The sequence below is a fragment of the Anomaloglossus baeobatrachus genome, chromosome 4 (assembly GCF_048569485.1).
Source record: "Anomaloglossus baeobatrachus isolate aAnoBae1 chromosome 4, aAnoBae1.hap1, whole genome shotgun sequence".
Classification (NCBI taxonomy): Eukaryota; Metazoa; Chordata; class Amphibia; order Anura; family Aromobatidae; genus Anomaloglossus; species Anomaloglossus baeobatrachus.
Window position 1 is genome coordinate 434,192,069 of NC_134356.1, and position 20,721 is coordinate 434,212,789.

Here is a 20,721-nt window from a genome sequence, read left to right on the forward strand (position 1 = left end):
TTCTGAAGAGCCGGTAACACCCTGTTCCGATCCCAGGGTTCTAGCCGACGCTTGTAAGGAGGGACTATGTGGCAAACCCCCTGCAGGACCGTGCGTACCTGAGGGAGTTTGGCTAGACGCTTTTGAAAAAAACACAGAAAGCGCCGAAACTTGTCCCTTAAGGGAACCGAGAGACAACCCCTTTTCCATTCCAGATTGAAGGAAGGACAGAAAGTGGGCAAGGCGAATGGCCAGAGAGTAAAACTCTGATCAGAGCACCAGGATAAGAAGATCTTCCACGTCCTGTGGTAGATCTTGGCGGACGTTGGTTTCCTGGCCTGTCTCATAGTGGCAATGACCTCTTGAGATAACCCTGAAGACGCTAGGATCCAGGACTCAATGGCTACGCAGTCAGGTTGAGGGCCGCCGAATTCAGATGGAAAAAACGGCCCTTGAGACAGCAAGTCTGGCCGGTCTAGTAGTGTCCACGGTTGGCCTACCGTGAGATGCCACAGATCCGGGTACCACGACCTCCTCGGCCAGTCTGGAGCGACGAGGATGGCGCGGTGGCTGTCGGATCTGATCCTGCGTAACACTCTGGGCAGCGGTGCCAGAGGAGGAATACGTGAGGCAGGGAAACTGCGACCAATCCCGCACTAATGCGTCTGCCGCCAGAGCTTTGTGATCTTGAGAACGTGCCATGAATGCCGTGACTTTGTTGTTGTGCCGGGACGCCAATAGGTCGACGTCCGGCTTCCCCCAGCGGCAACAAATCTCTTGAAACACGTCCGGTCGAAGAGACCATTCCCCTGCGTCCATGCCCTGGCGACTGAGAAAGTCTGCTTCCCAGTTTTCTACGCCCTGGATGTGAACTGCGGAGATGGTGGAGGCTGTGGCTTCCACCCACAGCAGAATCCGCCGGACTTGCTGGAAGGCTTGCCGACTGCTTGTGCCGCCTTGGTGGTTGATGTATGCCACCGCCTTGGCGTTGTCCGACTGAATTCGGATCTGCCTGCCTTCCAGCCATGGCTGGAACGCTTTTAGGGCTAGAACACTGCCCTTATCTCCAGAACATTGATCTGGAGGGAAGACTCTGCTGAGTCCATGTACCCTGAGCCCTGTGGCGGAGGAAGACTCCCTGACAGACTCGCGTCCGCCGTGACCACAGGCCAGGATGTGGGCAGGAAGGATTTTTCCTTTGACAAGAGTGGGAAGAAGCCACCACTGAAGGGAGGTCATGGCTGCCCGAGAAGGAGCAACGTCCTTGTCGAGGGACGTCGATTTGCTGTCCCATTTGCGGAGAAAGTCCCATTAAAGTGGGCGCAGATGAATCAGCGCAAACGGAGCTGCCTCTATTGCTGCCACCAACTTCTCTAGGAAGTGCATGAGGCGCCTCAAAGGGTGTGACTGGGCTCGAAGGAACGATTGCACCCCTGTCTGTAGTGAACGCTGTTTGTCCAGCGGAAGCTTCACTATCGCTGAGAGAGTATGAAACTCCATGCCGAGATATGTCAGTGATTGGGCCGGTGTCAATTTTGACTTTAGGAAAAATTGATGAACCACCCGAATCTCTGGAGAGTCTCTAGAGCCATGGACCCGCCAGCCACTGCTACTACTGATCTAGCCGCCAGTCCAGAGACTGGAGGGCACCTTATGACACTGAGCCGAAACCTTAACAACGTCAGAGAGGAAGGGACAACGTGTGTTATAAGGCGTTCAGTAAAACGCTTGTCCGGGAAGGTGTGCTTCTGGACAGTATCTGTGCATTAGCTGGACTGGGACTGCGGTTCGTGCTGGAGTTTACCACGTAATAACTAGAGGCCACCCCAGGAACACGCTTCGTCGCAGACCGATAGTGGCCTGGGGCGATCCCGCAGTGCCCGGGCCTGTGTAAGGGACCGGTCTGGACTGCAAACTCCTAGTCTCTTATCCGACCATTTGTCCATAGCCTGAGACATGGATAGTGAAAATGACCCAGAGAGTTTCTCAGCAAAGCTGTAACTCTGTCCCTGCCGCCTGGACAGGGAACGCCAGCGAAGTTTTCATCATGCAAACTCTGTCGCTGTCATCTGTGCAGTGCCCGTAATATAGGCGCACAAGAGGTTAAAATAAGCCAGTGTCTTGGCACCCTTACTCTTTAAGAGCAGACAACAGTCTGTCGTCCGCAGAGTAATCAGTGAGGGTATACAGCCAAAAACAAATAATGCTGCCGAACAGTGAAATCATATACCATATAAATAAACACATATATATATATATATACACTGCGGCACCAAGGGGGGGACAACACCCTAGGAAGACCACCTTTGAAAAACTGGTGCCCCCCAGTGCTCAGTGAGGGGGAAGGAGGATAGCAACGTATGCTCCAGCCCTCCCTACGTTATGATGCAGGGCTCTGTCTGCGGGAATCCGGTGGTCTATAGTGATCAGTGAGGGGGGGGCGGAGGACAGCGAGGTGTGCTCCAGCCCTCACTGTCGGCAACATACCGACCATCCCGCCCTTCTCCCTGACTGACAGGCTCAGGGGCGGGAGTTTAACACACTAGGCCGCAAAAGCCGGGGACTAAAGTAAAAACCGCGGCCGGCAAACAGGCACGGTCGGCGCGGTAGTCCCGGACAAAAAATGCACACCGCAGTCGCAGCTGCGTCTGAGGCCAAGGTGCTTCATGCACCGTGCCAACGGGGACACAGAGTACCTGTAGCTGCAGGGTGTCCCTGACGATACTCCGTCTCCTGTCCGGCAGGGGCTGCGGATGTGGCTTGTAGCCACCAGATTCTCTGCCCCGGGTCTCCCTCAGCTGCAGCCAGAAGTTGCTGAAAAACATGGCTGACGGCGTTCTCTGAGGAGGAGGGAGGCGTGGGCGTAGTCACAAAAAAGTGCGGGAATCTGGTGCCTCAGCGTGGGTAGTGAGGGGGGCGGAGGACAGCTCAATGTACTACAGCCCTCACTGTCGGCGTCATACCGACCGTCCCGCCCTTTTCCCTGACTGGCAGGTCTGGGGGCGGGAGAATCCCATACTAGGCCGCAAAAGCCGGGGATTAAAGTTGAAATCGCGGCCGGCCGGCAGTGCACGGTCGGCGCGGTAGTCCCGGACCCACACGCACGCCGCAGTCGCTGCAGCGTCTGGGCCCAAGGTGCTTTATGCGCCGTCCCAACGGGGACACAGAGCACCTGGAATATGCGGTACTAGGCCGCAGAAGCCGGGGACTAGAGTATAAGCGCGGCCGGCAACAAGCGCGGTCAGCGCGGTAGTCCCGGCGCACTAACACGCCCAGCAGTGCTGCAGCGTGTATGACACAAGCGCTCCATGCGCCGTCCCCAAGGGGACACAGAGTACCTCACAGTAGCAGGGCCATGTCCCTGAGATACCCAGCTCCTGTCCAGCAGATTCCCAGGGGCTGCGGAGGGAGCACGGTCCCAGTGTCTGGAGACCGATTATGGATCCCACTTCACCCAGAGCCCTGCAGGGATGGGGAAGGAAAACAGCATGTTGGCTCCTGCCTATGTACCCGCAATGGGCACCTCAACCTTAACAACACCGCCGACCAGAGTGGGGTGAGAAGGGAGCATGCTGGGGGCCCTATATGGGCCCACTTTTCTTCCATCCGATATAGTCAGCAACTGCTGCTGACTAAGTTGTGGAGCTATGCGTGGATGTGTGCCTCCTTCGTGCACAAAGCATAAAAACTGAGGAGCCCGTGATGCACGGGAGGGTGTATAGCAGAGGGGAGGGGTTTACACTTTTAAGTGTAATACTTTGTGTGGCCTCCGGAGGCAGTAGCTATACACCCGATTGTCTGGGTCTCCCAATGGAGCGACAAAGAAAATATATTTCCTACTAATTAAAATATTCCTGTTGTAGTAAAAAAATTGGTGGTGTCAATATCACTAATATAATGCAGAAGGCTAGAATAGGAGGTGATAGTTCTCCTGTTAGTGTTTATATGCAGCACGCGTTTTATATAGATTTATGGCACACATACTATGTAAACTCTCCGCAGTGCACATATATACACAAAACTGCTGCATGCACAGTGCAGTCACACTCCGCTCTACAGTATATACTAACACCTGTTACATATACACAGCTCTGCTACATACACATAACTTTACACTCACATGTCTGTTACATACACACAGCTCTGCTACATACACACAGCTCTGCTACATACACATAGCTCTGCTACATACACAAAACATTACACTCACATGTCTGTGACACACACAGCTCTGTTACATACACACAACTTTATACTCACATCTGTTACATACACACAGCTCTGCTACATACACAACTTTACACTCACATCTGTTACACACACACAGCTCTGCTACATACACACAACTTTACACTCACATCTGTTACACACACAGCTCTGCTACATACACACAACTTTACACACACAGCTCTGCTACATACACAACTTTACACTCACATCTGTTACACACACAGCTCTGCTACATACACAACTCTACACTCACATTTGTTACACACACAGCTCTGCTACATACACAACTTTACACTCACATTTGTTACACACACACAGCTCTGCTGCATACACAACTTTACACTCACATTTGTTACACACACACAGCTCTGCTACATACACAACTTTACACTCACATTTGTTACACACACACAGCTCTGCTACATACACAACTTTACACTCACATTTGTTACACACACACAGCTCTGCTACATACACAACTTTACACTCACATCTGTTACCTACACACAACTTTACACTCACATCTGTTACATACACACAGCTCTCTTACATACTTACAACTTTATACTCACATCTGTTACATACACACAACTTTACACTCACATCTCTACACACAACTTTACACTCACATCTGTTACATACACACAACTTTACACTCACATCTGTTACATACACACAGCTCTGCTACATACACATAACTTTACACTTGCATTTCTGTTACACAAAGCTCTGTTACATACACACAACTTTACACTCAACATATCTTTTACATACACACAGCTCTGCTACATACATACCTTTACACTCACATCTCTGTTACATACACACAGCAATGCTACAAGAACAAACACAATCTTCTCCATGTGCACACACACAGCTTTGCTACATGCACACACACCTCAGCTACATCAATCCACACACAGCTCAGCTACACCAACACACAGCTCAGCTACATCAACACACACAGCTCAGATATATAAAAAACTTATACACCTTTGCTACACACACAAACTGCCACATTTGGAAGTTTTTTCCAGGCATGCAACTGATCGCTTCACGGTAAAGGTCCTTCAGCTAGTCAGAAGCTGCAGCCTCCGTGCAGCCTTAGTGATGTGCAGACCCTGGTAGCTTCTTCTCCTGCTCTGCACCAATCAGGCTGATCAGTGATAGGATGTTCTCTTAGTGATAGGAAGGACACTGTGAAAGTATCCTCATCCTAAAAACCTGCTTCTGAACTAAAGGGAGACACATTTTACCAAGATTTCTTGTTGCTAAACATGTTTCATATAATCTAAAAAATACAGCATGCTGTTATGGAGAAAGTGTTTAAAATGCCAAATGATGCTTCTGTAAATAACTGTGGTAGCAATGTAAGCAGACCAGTTAGACTTAAATGTCTTGCTTGCTGCATGCCTGGTTTTAACCCCTAGAAAATGCTGGATACGTGTTTTGAAAATGATAGGGAAACACAGTTGTCTATTCTTCAATGTTCCCAGGTGCTTCTTTCCTGGAACAGCATTAATCAGGCAAAACAGATTTAGTAACAGATCTGCGTCATAACACAATCAGATGGAGTGACACTATATAGCGTAATAAAGCTTCTGGCCCTTTAGTCCAAATACAAAATGGGCAGCAAAAGGTCAGGATGATGGCACAACACAAGGACCGCATTCCAGTCTACAGCTTGGGCCACACGTCTGCAATAAAGGCCCTAATTGTCCTTTTTACCTGAAAGACTATCTGTACTCACTCTTTCTAGAAGTTTCTGTAGCTTGAGAGCTTTCTCTTCTTGCAGCTTCTCTCTCAGCTGTTGTGCTTTTCGTTGTTTCTCTTCGTGCTTCTTTTTGGATTCGGCAATTGTTCTACAAAAGATAAAGACAATTGTGATCTATAGCCCTGGAGTGGACTGACGGAAACCTTCCTCCTACATAGTCTAAAATGTACAACCAATATTTCGACAACTGGATTCCCTACTAGGACTAAGCTGCTTTACTGGAGGCATATCAGTTCCATGGTCTATTGACTATCCAACTCCTAATTTTATAATTATACAATATATATATATATATATATATATATATATATAGTGCGAAAGTATTCGGCCCCCTTGAATTTTTCAACCTTTTCCAACAATCAAGACTTCAAACATAAAGATAAAAACGTTAATGTTATGGTGAAGAATCAATAACAAGTGGGACACAATTGTGAAGTTGAATGAAATTTATTCCTTATTTTAAACTTTTATAAAAAATAATAAACTGAAAATTGGGGCATGCAATATTATTCGGCCCCTTTAAGTTAATACTTTGTAGCGCCACCTTTTGCTGCGATTACAGCTGCAGTCGCTTGGGGTATGTGTCTATCAGTTTTGCACATCGAGAGACTGAAATTCTTGCCCATTCTTCCTTTGCAAATAGCTGGAGCTCAGTGAGGTTGGAAGGAGAGCGTTTGTGAACAGCAGTTTTCATCTCTTTCCACAGATTCTCGATTTTATTCAGGTCTGGGCTTTCACTTGGCCATTCTAACACCTGGATACATTTATTTGTGAACATTCCATTGTAGATTTTTGCTTTATGTTTGGGATCATCTCCGTTCCAGTCTCAGGTCTTTTGCAGACTCCAACAGGTTTTCTTGAAGACTGGTCCTGTATTTGGCTCTATTCATCTTCCCATCAATTTTAACCATCTTCCCTGTCCCTGCTGAAGAAAAGCAGTCCCAAACCATCAATGCTGCCACCACCATGTTTGACAGTGGGGATGGTGTGTTAAGGGTGATGAGCTGTGTTGCTTTTACGCCAAACATATCCATGTGCTATTAAAATAAATAGTATCTTGCTATAAAGAATATTAGTATTCGTGCCTGATTAGGATATCAGTGAGCGCTTCCTAAGTACGGGCTTTCAGCCCCCTTTTTAGTAGAATTTAGCAAAACAGACATTGTGCCCAAAAAGTTTGATTTTGGTTTCATCTGACAAGATCACCTTCTTCCACATGTTTGGTGTGTCTCCCAGGTGACTTGTGGCAAACTTTAAACAACACTTTTTATGGATATCTTTGAGAAATGGCTTTCTTCTTGCCACTCTTCCACAAAGTCCAGATTTGTGCAGTGTACGACTGATTGTTGTCCTATGGACAGACTCTCCCACCTCAGTTGTAGATCTCTGAAGATCATCCAGAGTGATCATGGGCCTCTTGGCTGCATCTCTGATCAGTCTTCTCCTTGTTTGAGATTAAATTTTTGAGGGACGGCCAGGTCTTGGTAGATTTGCAGAGGTATGATACTCCTTCCATTTCAATATGATCGCTTGCAAAGTGCTTCTTGGGATGTTTAAAGTTTTGGAAATATTTTTGTAACCAAATCCAGCTTTAAACTTCTCCAGAACAGTATCACGGACCTGCCTGTTGTGTTCCTTGGTCTTCATGATGCTCTCTGTGCTTTAAACAGGACACTGAGACAATCACAGAGCAGGTGCATTTATACAGAGACTAGATTACACACAGGTGGCTTATATTTATCATCATCAGTCATTTAGGACAACATTGGATCATTCAGAGATCCTCAACTTTAGGAGTGAGTTTGCTGCAATGAAAGTAAAGGGGCCGAATAATATTGCACGCCCCAATTCAAAAGCCTGAAATGTGGGAAAAGGTTGAAAAATTCAAGGGGGCCGAATACTTTCACATGGCACTTTGTGTGTGTGTATATATATATATATATATATATATATATATATATATATAAAAAGCTATCTGCTCACCCTAGAGAAGTGAATATTATTGAAAAGTGCCCGCTCTCTCCAATAGAGTCAAATACATAAGAACGGGATCATTATAGGTAGGGTGTAAACCGTCAGACTTGCTCCAATCAGTCATTAATAGCTTATTATATCAATTTGCCATTATAGTTCGCTTTCTAAATGCAGATGCACTGGTGTTCAACCAATGTAATCAAAGACTAAACTATTTAACGTCTTTAAAAAAGGAACATTTTTTTGCGTAAAGTGAACTTATCACCAGGTTTCCCCTACATAAACTAAGGGGTACTTTGCATGTTATGACATCGCTGCTGCGATGTCGTCGGGGTCAAATCGAAAGTGACGCACATCCAGCGCCAGTAACGACGTCGCAACGTGTAAAGCCTAGATGCACCGATAAACGATCGCAAAAGCGTCGTAAATCGGTGATCTGTGTAGTGTCGGTCATTTTCATAATTTCGCTGCAGCGACAGGTACAATGTAGTTCCTCGTTCCTGCGGCAGCACACATCGCTGTGTATGAAGCCGTAGGAGTGAGGAACTTCTCCTTACCTGCCTCCACCGGCTAGGAGGAAGGAAGGAGGTGGGCGGGATGCTTACGTCCCGCTCATCTCCGCCCCTCCGCTTTTATTGGCCGCCTGCCGTGTGACGTTGCTGTGATGCCGCACGACCCGCCCCCTTAAGAAGGAGGTGGGTCGCCGGCCAGAGCGACGTCACAGGGCAGGTAAGTGTGTGTGAAGCTCCCGTAGCGATAATGTTCGCTACGGCAGCTATCACAAGATATTGCATGTGCGACGGGGGCGGGGACTATCGCGCTCGGCATCGCAACCATCGGCTAGCGATGTCGCAGCGTGCAAAGTACCCCTAAGGCCACCACCATTATATGCTGTATTACTGGAGTCCAGCTAGCTGTATCTAAGCACCAAACTCCCCCTTCATATGCAAAAAATAACTTATATGGTTCTGGCATATGGCGCGTTCCCATCCAATGAGCATTTTCTCCTCATCACTCTCTCAATGCCTGCAGCTGCTGTCCTCATGGCTTGATTGAAGTGAAGGTTTGCATCCTAGTCCATCCACAGATTGCCACAAAACTTGTATCTGCGCAGTTAAAGCACAGGCGTACTAAGCGCTGCCCTACTAAAGGCAGAGCAAAGTTCTGTACTGTACTGTGCATGCGCCAGCTTCACTTTTGTTTTTTTTAGGTGCCGGTGCATTATAGGACATTGCTCTGCCCTTAGTAGGGTAGAAAGATGAAAACACAGCACCACCTGCGCTCCAACTGCGCAGGTACAAGAGTCGCACCCATCGGTAGATTATGTAGGACCTGTTATATACATTAATCAGGCCATAAAGAGAGCAGCTGCAGGGATTGAGGAGGCGCTGAGAAAAGTACTAAAAGATGCCTATTGGACTGTGCCATATTCCAGACGTTTATAAGGTATTTTTTGGCATATTCAGTGGGAGCTTGAGATTAGATACAGGTCAATGGATGGAGGTTTTAGAGCAGTTATGGCTGGTGGCTTTAAATTATATTAGGAAAATCAGGTAAGTTGTGTCTTATGGGTCATTTTTTCTTGTAAAGCCAAAAAGTTTCTTTAGTAGTAGGACAAGCCAAGAAAATCTGATGAAGGCTCCACCAGACCACAGCTTGCATCACCATGAAGACAAGCGACTTGCATCTACGTAATATGTAAAACATACGGTATGCCATAAATGTCTGAGATGGGAATACATCTTTATCTCTTTCCCACCATGGCCAATTTTCATTTTAGACAATTCATTTTTTCCTGCCCTTCTTCTAAGAGTCATAGAACTTGTTTTATTGTGGATTGAGTGATAGCATTAAATTATACGATTCATTTTCCCAAACAGTTTACTGAAAAATGGAGAAAAAAAAATACAATTGCAGAAAAAATTAGCAAAAAATGGCAATTCTGATATGGTTTTTTCGGTTTTATTTTCACGGCATTCATTGCACATGACAACTTTTTTATTTTTCCATTCCCTTTTTTTACTGTATTCAAATAATTGCATATTTTGATAGATCAATATTTAACAGAAATGGTTATACCAAATATACTAACCTCCCCAAACTATTACTATGTACATGTTGCTCTTATGCCACTGTCACTCCAGCTCTATTCTGTGTCCAGAGCAGTTTCCTCTTGCTTCACTGACGGCTCCTTAGCCTGAAGATACATAGTATAGAAGCTGTCAGTCAAGCATGAGCAGGCGGCAAAAGGGCAGGGAATAGAGCTGGAGTGACCAAGGCTTCACATCTACAGCCTCATTTGCATATCAGAAAAATAGTTTGGGGTTTTAAATCCTGGTGACAGATTCTCTTTCATTTTTTTTATTTTTAAAGTGAACGTTTTACCTTTTTCATGCTGCTCAATCCATGGGCAGCAGGAATCAGAGCCTGGTTGCACAATTGTAGCCAGGTTTCATTTTCTCTTAAACAGTTTGGCACTTCAAAGACAGTTTACTTTGATGGTGGCCAAGGACCATAGGGAGAGAAGAGACTAGTCCGGTGCCAACTCCGGATGGCTTTTCCTAGTGATTGGGCTTCGCACAAGAACAAAATGACAGTCACTTGGGCCTTCAGGAGGGCTCTAACTACTATAGCAAGCGATTAGCATCCTGCAAACAGATCATGGGGGATTTCACCTGAAATGCACCAGAAATGCTGCTGTCAGAGACAGAAAGTGGCATTTAAGTGGTTAACAGCAGCGATCAGAACTTGGTTTAGCTCCAATCTATGCTTTTATATGCCGGGTATAGCATGGAGTCAGCGCCTCAGCCATTCCATAGACCTGAACCTAGTGTGATGGATATGTACACCACATGTCAATAAGGGTTAGATTATGATCTACTTTCTAGCCGCCAACTGAGGGAACAAATTCAGCTTGTCTGGGGGTACTGTATAGAAAGCTGACCTTTTCCTTGATGGTGAAGACAGTTTTTCATGCATATGGATTCCGTGACCAGGTGGCCTAGAGGGTTCTTCTTCTACAATATCACCCCAGGATGTGTTCTGTCTCCAAGACTCACGTGCTTCAAAAGAAACCCATTTCATTAATACATTTACAACCCATTTACCACAAAAGCTTCAAAAACACCCTCCACCAAAAGGAAAATAAAAACAAATGGATTTAAATATGAAGCAAAATGCCCAAAGTAAGAATGCTCTAAACATACGAAGGTGAAACAACATGGATAATGACTGAAAAAAACAGAATCTAAATTAATTCAATACTGGATGTGAGTGCGCTTTGTTTCACAACAGCATTAGTTTTAGATACAATAGTTTTAAAGGAACTTGTCAGGGAGGTTGTTCCAAACATCTTGGAGATCTAACCACAGATCTTCTTTAGTTGTAGGCTTGTGCAAAACCTTCTTAACTTATGTAATGCCAGACAGACTTGATGAAGGTGCCAACAATTTTATCCGGCCCATTTTCAGAGGTTTGTCTAAATTTATATCAAATTTGTCTTTTTCCTCTGTTTTTGTTTGGGTGCTGTTGTAATACACGCAAAGGACAATGACGTGTATAACAAAACGTGTAATTCCAATAATTTTCTGGGAGAAATACTTCATTCTCTGGAACAATTTCAAGGGTGCCAACACTTTCATCCATGACTATATTATACAGTGGGTACGGAAAGTATTAAGACCCCTTTAAATGTTTCACTCTTTGCTTCATTGCAGCCATTTGGTAAATTCAAATAAGTTCATTTTTTTTTCTCATTAATGTACACTCTGCACCCCATCTTGACAGAAAAAAAAACCACAGAAATGTAGAAAGTTTTGCAAATTTATTAAACAAGAAAAACTGAAATATCACATGGTCATAAGTATTCAGACCCTTTGCTCAGATACTTATGTTTAAGTCACATGCTGTCTATTTTCTTGTCATCCTCCTTGAGATGGTTCTACTCCTTCATTGGAGTCCAGCTGTGTTTAATTAAATTGATAGCACTTGATTTGGAAAGGCACACACCTGTCTATATAAGACCTCACAGCTCACAGTGCATGTCAGGCCAAATGAGAATCATGAGGTCAAAGGAACTGCCCACAGAGCTCAGAGACAGAATTGTGGCAAGGTACAGATCTAGCCAAGGTTACAAAAGAATTTCTGCAGTACTCAAAGTACCTAAGAGCACAGTGGCCTCCATAATCCTTAACCCATTACTTGCCAAATTAGAAATTTTCTTTTTTTTTTTTTTATTAAATGACAGATTTTTAATGAAAAAAAATATTAAAAATTAAAATGAAATTTAAGCAAAATTAATAAATGTAATGTATAAATTAAATGAATTAATAGTTTAATTAATTTAATTAATTTTAAGCAAAAGATTAGGCGTCCCACAAAAAGGACAATGGTAGATAATAGGTTAAATGAAAGAAGTTTGGGACCAATAGAGCTTTTCCTCTACCTTTACCTTGGTGAGAGAGGTAAATAAAAACCCCAAGATCACAATGGCTGAGCTCCAGAGATGCAGTAGGGAGATGGGAGAAAGTTCCACAAAGTCAACTATCACTGCAGCCCTCCACCAGTCAGGCCTTAATGGCCTGACAGAAGCCTCTCCTCAGTGCAAGACATATGAAAGCCCCCACAGAGTTTGAAAAAAAACACATGAAGGATTCCCAGACTAAGAGAAATAAGATTCTTTGGTCTGATGAGATGAAGATAGAACTTTCTGGTGATAATTCTATGCGGTATGTGTGGAGAAAACCAGGCACTGCTCATCACCTGCCCAATACAATCCCAACAGTGAAACATGGTGGTGGCAGCATCATGCTATGGGGGTGTTTTTCAGCTGCAGGGACAGGATGACTGGTTGCAACTGAAGGAAAGATGAATGCGGCCAAGTATAGAGATATTCTGGAAGAAAACCTCTTCCAAAGTGCTCTGGACCTCAGACTTGGCCAAATGTTCACCTTCCAACAAGTCAATGACCCTAAGCACACAGATAAAATAACAAAGCAGTGGCTTCAGAACGAAGGGAATTTTGTTTACTTACCGTAAATTCCTTTTCTTCTAGCTCTAATTGGGAGACCCAGACAATTGGGTGTATAGCTACTGCCTCCGGAGGCCACACAAAGTATTACACTTAAAAGTGTAAGGCCCCTCCCCTTCTGCCTATACACCCCCCGTGGGATCACGGGCTCCTCAGTTTTAGTGCAAAAGCAAGAAGGAGGAAAGCCAATAAACTGGTTTAAGCAAATTCAATCCGAAGGAATATCGGAGAACTGAAACCATTCAACATGAACAACATGTGTACACAAAAAAACAGGGGCGGGTGCTGGGTCTCCCAATTAGAGCTAGAAGAAAAGGAATTTACGGTAAGTAAACAAAATTCCCTTCTTTGTCGCTCTATTGGGAGACCCAGACAATTGGGATGTCCAAAAGCAATCCCTGGGTGGGTAAAATAATACCTCGTGATAGGGCCGTAAAACGGCCCTTTCCTACATGGGGGCAATCGCCGCCTGAAGGACTCGTCTACCTAGGCTGGCGTCCGCCGAAGCGTAGGTATGCACCTGATAATGCTTGGTAAAAATGTGCAGACTCGACCAGGTAGCCGCCTGGCACACCTGCTGAGCCGTAGCCTGGTGCCGTAATGCCCAGGACGCACCCACGGCTCTGGTAGAATGGGCCTTCAGCCCTGAGGGAACCGGAAGCCCAGCAGAACGGTAGGCTTCAAGAATTGGTTCCTTGATCCACCGAGCCAGGGTGGATTTGGAAGCTTGCAACCCTTTACGCTGACCAGCGACAAGGACAAAGAGTGCATCCGAGCGGCGCAGGGGCGCCGTGCGGGAAATGTAGATTCTGAGTGCTCTCACCAGATCCAACAAATGCAAATCTCTTTCACATTGATGAACTGGATGAGGACACAAAGAAGGTAAGGAGATATCCTGATTGAGATGAAAGGGGGATACCACCTTAGGGAGAAACTCCGGAATCGGGCGCAGAACCACCTTGTCCTGGTGAAACACCAGGAAGGGAGATTTGCATGACAGCGCTGCTAGCTCAGACACTCTCCGAAGAGACGTGACCGCTACTAGAAAGGCCACTTTCTGTGAAAGGCGAGAAAGGGAAACATCCCTCATAGGCTCGAAAGGCGGCTTCTGGAGAGCAATTAGAACCCTGTTCAGATCCCAGGGCTCTAACGGCCGCTTGTAAGGAGGGACGATATGACAAACCCCTTGCAGGAACGTGCGTACCTGTGGGAGTCTGGCCAGGCGCTTCTGAAAAAATACAGATAGCGCAGAGACTTGTCATTTAAGGGAGCCGAGCGACAAACCTTTTTCCAACCCGGATTGCAGGAAGGAAAGAAAAGTAGGCAATGCAAATGGCTAGGGAGAAACTTCCTGAGCAGAGCACCAAGCTAAGAATATCTTCCACGTCCTGTGGTAGATCTTGGCAGAGGTTGGTTTCCTAGCCTGTCTCATGGTGGCAATGACCTCTTGAGATAATCCTGAAGACGCTAGGATCCAGGACTCAATGGCCACACAGTCAGGTTCAGGGCCGCAGAATTCAGATGGAAAAACGGCCCTTGAGACAGCAAGTCTGGCCGGTCCGGTAGTGCCCACGGTTGTCCTACCGTGAGATGCCACAGATCCGGGTACCACGACCTCCTTGGCCAGTCTGGAGCGACGAGGATGGCGCAGCGGCAGTCGGACCTGATCTTGCGTAGCACTCTGGGCAACAGCGCCAGAGGTGGAAACACATAAGGGAGCCGGAACTGCGACCAATCTTGAACTAAGGCGTCCGCCGCCAGAGCTCTGTGATCGTGAGACCGTGCCATGAAAGCTGGGACCTTGTTGTTGTGCCGGGACGCCATTAGGTCGACGTCCGGCATCCCCCAGCGGCGACAGATCTCCTGAAACACGTCCGGGTGAAGAGACCATTCCCCTGCGTCCATACCCTGGCGACTGAGGAAGTCTGCTTCCCAGTTTTCTACGCCCGGGATGTGAACTGCGGATATGGTGGATGCCGTGTCTTCCACCCACGTCAGAATCCGCCGGACTTCCTGGAAGGCTTGCCGACTGCGTGTCCCCCCTTGGTGGTTGATGTATGCCACCGCTGTGGAGTTGTCCGACTGAATTCGGATCTGCTTGCCTTCCAGCCACTGCTGGAAGGCTTGTAGGGCAAAATACACTGCTCTGATTTCCAGAACATTGATCTGAAGGGTGGACTCCTGCTGAGTCCACGTGCCTTGAGCCCTGTGGTGGAGAAAAACTGCTCCCCACCCTGATAGACTCGCGTCTGTCGTGACCACCGCCCAGGATGGGGGTAGGAAGGACTTTCCTTTTGACAATGAGGTGGGAAGAAGCCACCACCGAAGAGATTCCTTGGCCGCCTGAGAAAGGGAGACGTTCCTGTCGAGGGACGTCGACTTCCCGTCCCATTGGCGGAGAATGTCCCATTGTAGTGGACGCAGATGAAACTGCGCGAAAGGGACTGCCTCCATTGCTGCTACCATCTTCCCTAGGAAGTGCATGAGGCGTCTCAAGGGGTGCGACTGGCTTGAAGGAGAGATTGCACCCCTGTCTGAAGTGAACGCTGTTTGTCCAGCGGAAGTTTCACTATCGCTGAGAGAGTATGAAACTCCATGCCAAGATATGTTAGCGATTGGGTCGGGGTCAGAATTGACTTTGAAAAGTTGATGATCCACCCGAAACTCTGGAGAGTCTCCAGCGCAACGTTCAGGCTGTGTTGGCATGCCTCTTGAGAGGGTGCCTTGACAAGTAGATCGTCCAAGTAAGGGATCACAGAGTGACCCTGAGAGTGCAGGGCTGCTACTACTGCTGCCATGACCTTGGTGAAGACCCGTGGGGCTGTCGCCAGACCGAAAGGCAGGGCTACGAACTGAAGGTGTTCGTCTCCTATAACGAAGCGTAGAAAACGCTGGTGCTCTGGAGCAATCGGCACGTGGAGATAAGCATCCTTGATGTCTATTGATGCTAGGAAATCTCCTTGAGACATTGAGGCGATGACGGAGCGGAGGGATTCCATCCGGAACCGCCTGGTTTTCACATGCTTGTTGAGCAGTTTTAGGTCCAGAACAGGACGGAAAGACCCGTCCTTTTTTGGCACCACAAACAAATTGGAGTAAAAACCGTGACCTTGCTCCTGAAGAGGAACAGGGATCACCACTCCTTCTGCCTTTAGAGAGCACCCGCCTGCAGAAGAGCACCGGCTCGGTCGGGAGGTGGAGAAGTTCTGAAGAATCGAGTCGGAGGACGAGAACTGAACTCTATCCTGTACCCGTGAGACAGAATGTCTCTCACCCGACGGCCTTTGACCTGTGGCAGCCAAATGTCCCCAAAGCGGGAGAGCCTGCCACCGACCGAGGATGCGGAGAGAGGAGGCCGAAAGTCATGAGGAAGCCGCCTTGGTAGCGGTTCCTCCGGCTGCCTTCTTTGGGCGTGACTGAGCCCGCCAAGAATCTGAGCTCCTCTGATCCTTTTGAGTCCTTTTGGACGAGGAGAATTGGGACCTGCCCGAGCCTCGAAAGGACCGAAACCTCGACTGTCCCCTCCTCTGTTGGGGTTTGTTAGGTTTGGGCTGGGGTAAGGAAGAATCCTTAGCCTTGGACTGTTTAATGATTTCATCCAATCTCTCACCAAACAGTCTGTCACCAGAAAATGGCAAACTGGTTAAGCACTTTTTGGAAGCAGAATCTGCCTTCCATTCCCTTAACCACAAGGCTCTGCGTAAAACCACAGAGTTGGCGGACGCCACTGCCGTACGGCTCGTAGAGTCCAGGACAGCATTAATAGCGTAAGACGCAAATGCAGACATTTGAGAGGTTAAGGACGCTACTTGCGGAACAGATGTACGTGTGACAGTGTCAATCTGCGCAAGACCAGCTGAAATAGCTTGGAGTGCCCATACGGCTGCGAATGCCGGAGCAAACGACGTGCCGATAGCTTCATAGATGGATTTCAACCAGAGCTCCATCTGTCTGTCAGTGGCATCTTTAAGTGAAGCCCCATCGTCCACTGCAACTATGGATCTAGTCGCAAGCCTGGAGATTGGAGGATCCACCTTTGGACACCGGGTCCAGCTCTTGACCACGTCAGGGGGAAAGGGATAACGTGTATCCTTAAGACGTTTGGAGAAACGCTTATCTGGATAAGCGTGGTGTTTCTGAACTGCTTCTCTGAAGTCAGAGTGGTCAAGAAAAGTACTCAATTTACGCTTGGGATACCTGAAATGGAATTTCTCCTGCTGTGAAGCTGACTCCTCCACTGGAGGAGCTGAGGGAGAAATATCTAACATTCCATTGATGGACGCTATAAGATCATTCACTATGGCGTCACCATCAGGTGTATCCAGATTGAGAGCGGTCTCAGGATCAGAATCCTGATCAGCTACGTCTGCCTCATCATACAGAGAGTCCTCCTGCTGGGACCCTGACCAGTGTGATGAAGTCGAGGGCCGCTCCCAGCGAGCTCGCTTAGGCTGTCTGGGACTGTCGTCCATGTCAGAGCCTTCACCCTGGGATGCATGGGACCCCCCCGGAGCACGGATTTGTTCCAAATGAGGGGGGCCAGGGAGCATTGAATCAACAGTGCCCATGGTCTGAGTTACCGGTCTGGACTGCAAAGTCCTCCGTCCCTGCCACCTGGACAGTGTTCACAGGTGGTTCTCCTTGGGCCACCTCTAGCAGAGACCCCGGCTGAGCAAGTGCTACAGGGGAGCATTGCACACAATGGGGGTCAGTGAAATCTGCCGGTAGAACAGCCTCACATGCAGTACAAGCAGCAAAGAAAGCCTGTGCCTTGGCACCCTTGCTTTTTGCGGACGACATGCTGTTGTCTAGCCATCTAGGAGGGTATATAGCCAAGAATAGCGACCGTACAGTGCAATGTATAGCATACAAGCATAAAGTACAAATGAACACTTCGGCATTAGTGGGGTCAGCACTTCAGGTGCTGCTTACCGCCCGCTCAAAAGCGGGTGTGTGGTCGCCAGAATCCTGTGACTGGGTGTCCCAGAGCTTGTCTCTCTTCTCCAGCTCAGACTGCAAACAGGAATGGCTGCCGGCGTCCTGTGGAGAGGGGCGGGCCGTGGGCGTGCCCCAGACAAAGTGCGGGAAACTGGCGTCCCACTGTGTCCAGTGAGGGGGCTGGAGTATGCTAAGCAGACTCCAGCCCTCGGCGCTGACGTTCTGTACAGCGTCCCGCCCCTCCCCTGACTGGCAGGCCTGGGGGCGGGAACGAAACGAAACTAGGCCGCAAAGCCGGGGACTCGAGTAATAAGCGCGGCCGTCCTATGTGCACGGCCAGCGCGGACGTCCCCGGCGCAACACAAGTCCCAGCCGCGCCGCAGTGTAAAAACAGCCAGCAGCGGCCGGCGCGGCAGTTCCCAATACATTAACTCACTCAGCAAAGCTGCAGTGAGTAATAGCACAAGCGCTCCGCGCTGTTGTCCCCGGCGCACTAACACACCCAGCAATGCTGGTGTGTGTGTGCGCGATTTGTACGGGGACACAGAGTACCTTAATGTAGCAGGGCCCTGTCCCTGACGATACTCAGCTCCATATCCAGCAGGTTCTCCGGGTCTGTGGATGGAGCCCGGTCTCAGTGCCTGGAGACCGGTAAGATCCCACTTCACCCAGAGCCCTGAGGGGGATGGGGAAGGAAAGCAGCATGTGGGCTCCAGCCTCCGTACCCGCAATGGGTACCTCAACCTTAACAAACACCGCCGACAAAAGTGGGGTGAGAAGGGAGCATGCTGGGGGCCCTAGTATGGGCCCTCTTTTCTTCCATCCGACATAGTCAGCAGCTGCTGCTGACTAAAACAGTGGAGCTATGCGTGGATGTCTGACCTCCTTCGCACAAAGCATGAAAACTGAGGAGCCCGTGATCCCACGGGGGGTGTATAGGCAGAAGGGGAGGGGCCTTACACTTTTAAGTGTAATACTTTGTGTGGCCTCCGGAGGCAGTAGCTATACACCCAATTGTCTGGGTCTCCCAATAGAGCGACAAAGAAAATTCTGTGACCATTCTTGACTGGCCCAGCCAAAGCCCTGACCTAAATCCAATTGAGCATCTCTGGAGAAACCTGAAAATGACTGTCCATCAACGTTCACCATCCAACCTGACAGAACTGGAGAGGATCTGCAAGGAAGAATGGCAGAGGATCCCCAAATCCAGGTGTGAAAAACTTAATGCATCATTCCCAAAAAGACTCATGACTATACTAGCTCAAAAGGTGCTTCTACTCAATACTGAGCAAAGGGTCTGAATACTTATGACCATGTGATATTTCAGTTTTTCGTGTACAATAAATTTACAGAAATTTCTACATTTGTTTTTTTTCTATCAAGATGGGGTGCAGAGTGCACATTAATGAGAAAAAAATGAACTTTTTTTGAATTTACTAAATGGCTGCAATGAAACAGAGTGAAAAATTTAAAGGGGTCTGAATACTTTCCGTACCCACTGTATATACCATACATATACACACATTGATACAGTTATGAGGTTGGTTGTTGTATTAAGTGTTTTAAGCCATTAACAGTTTTTGCTGAAACTTCAGCAGGAGTTATTTAACAGATGCTAGATTTCTAAAGATCACCCAACTTTTCACAGATCAGGACTGGTCGATAAATCAGTGTAATACCATCAGCCCTTTAATGTGTTTCTGGCCTTACTACATGCATGAGGATCTGGAGAATTCTGTACAGATCCTGTCTTGCTATCTGTCCCTTCCAAGTACAGACATAAATTAAATTAGTGAGAAAACAGAAAGAAACAAATTTATCAAGGATAACTTACATTCTATTAATACATGTGACTATCACCAGAAAACTATACATCACATATACCTACATTGTATAGGACCTGAACACAATAGCAAATCTCCTACGCTGACTATTAAAACAGTGTTTGCTGTTTGTAGGAAGCCGTGTATGATTAGCCTTATCCGATTGACTTGTTGATTAATAACATTTCAAAACTACAAAATCTGACTTTAAGTAACAAGTGCAATTCACACATTAACATTTTTATTTTTTTTACCATACCTTCATAATCTGCTAAAACCTCATTCCAGTCCATGGACATACCGCTGAATGACATGCTTCCACTGCACATACTCGCCTGCAATATAGGAAGACATTTCACACACTGATTACTATCTGCATGAGTTTCTGTGTGTGGATGAGGTGTCAAAAACACATCTAAAATAACAGCTTTCATTAAAGGCTTTGTTCACACCAGAGAGCCACGGCTATTGTTCGCAATGTCGCCATGCGCTGGATTCACAGTTTATACACACAAACCCCACTGACCTACATAAGGAGCCATTAGGTACTGGTATTATTAAGAACAGCGCTGCAGACCGTGCTACTCTGCAAAACCCAACAGAAACCAATGACAGCAATTATAAGAAAGCCGAACACTATATAGTGCTGTAAAAAGCAAATATTTGCTTTCTCATATTAAGATTTTTTCAATTCTGACTCTCTATAAGGCTAGGTTCACATTTCCGCTGTTTTAAATCCGTCAGCAACGGATCAGTTGTTTTTTAGATGTCAACTGACCAACGGATGTGTTTTTCACAGGATTCCTTTCACAGGAATCCTGTGAAAAAACTGATCCGTTGCGTCCGTTGCATCCGCTGTGCGTCCGTTTTTTGACGGATCAGTCATGATCCGTGTGTGTGTTTGGGACAGCCCAGTGGGTGTGCCAAACCTGCTGGGCATGCTCAGTAGAGCATGATGGAATCCAGCGCTGGAT

The 20,721-nt window shown here is 47.2% G+C and overlaps 1 protein-coding gene across 2 annotated transcripts in view; it reads right to left on the reverse strand.

Annotated features, from left to right (window-relative positions):
- SCAPER (S-phase cyclin A associated protein in the ER) overlaps nucleotides 1–20,721 on the reverse strand; it is a 542,550-nt gene that overhangs the window by 358,748 nt on the left and 163,081 nt on the right. For both annotated transcript variants that reach the window (XM_075345474.1, XM_075345473.1), the window contains exons 11-13: nucleotides 20,007–20,082; nucleotides 10,902–11,019; nucleotides 5,960–6,071 (exon numbers count right to left, since the gene is read on the reverse strand). In XM_075345474.1, the coding sequence (XP_075201589.1) occupies nucleotides 5,960–6,071; nucleotides 10,902–11,019; nucleotides 20,007–20,082 (306 nt within the window). The remainder of the gene's footprint in view (nucleotides 1–5,959; nucleotides 6,072–10,901; nucleotides 11,020–20,006; nucleotides 20,083–20,721) is intronic.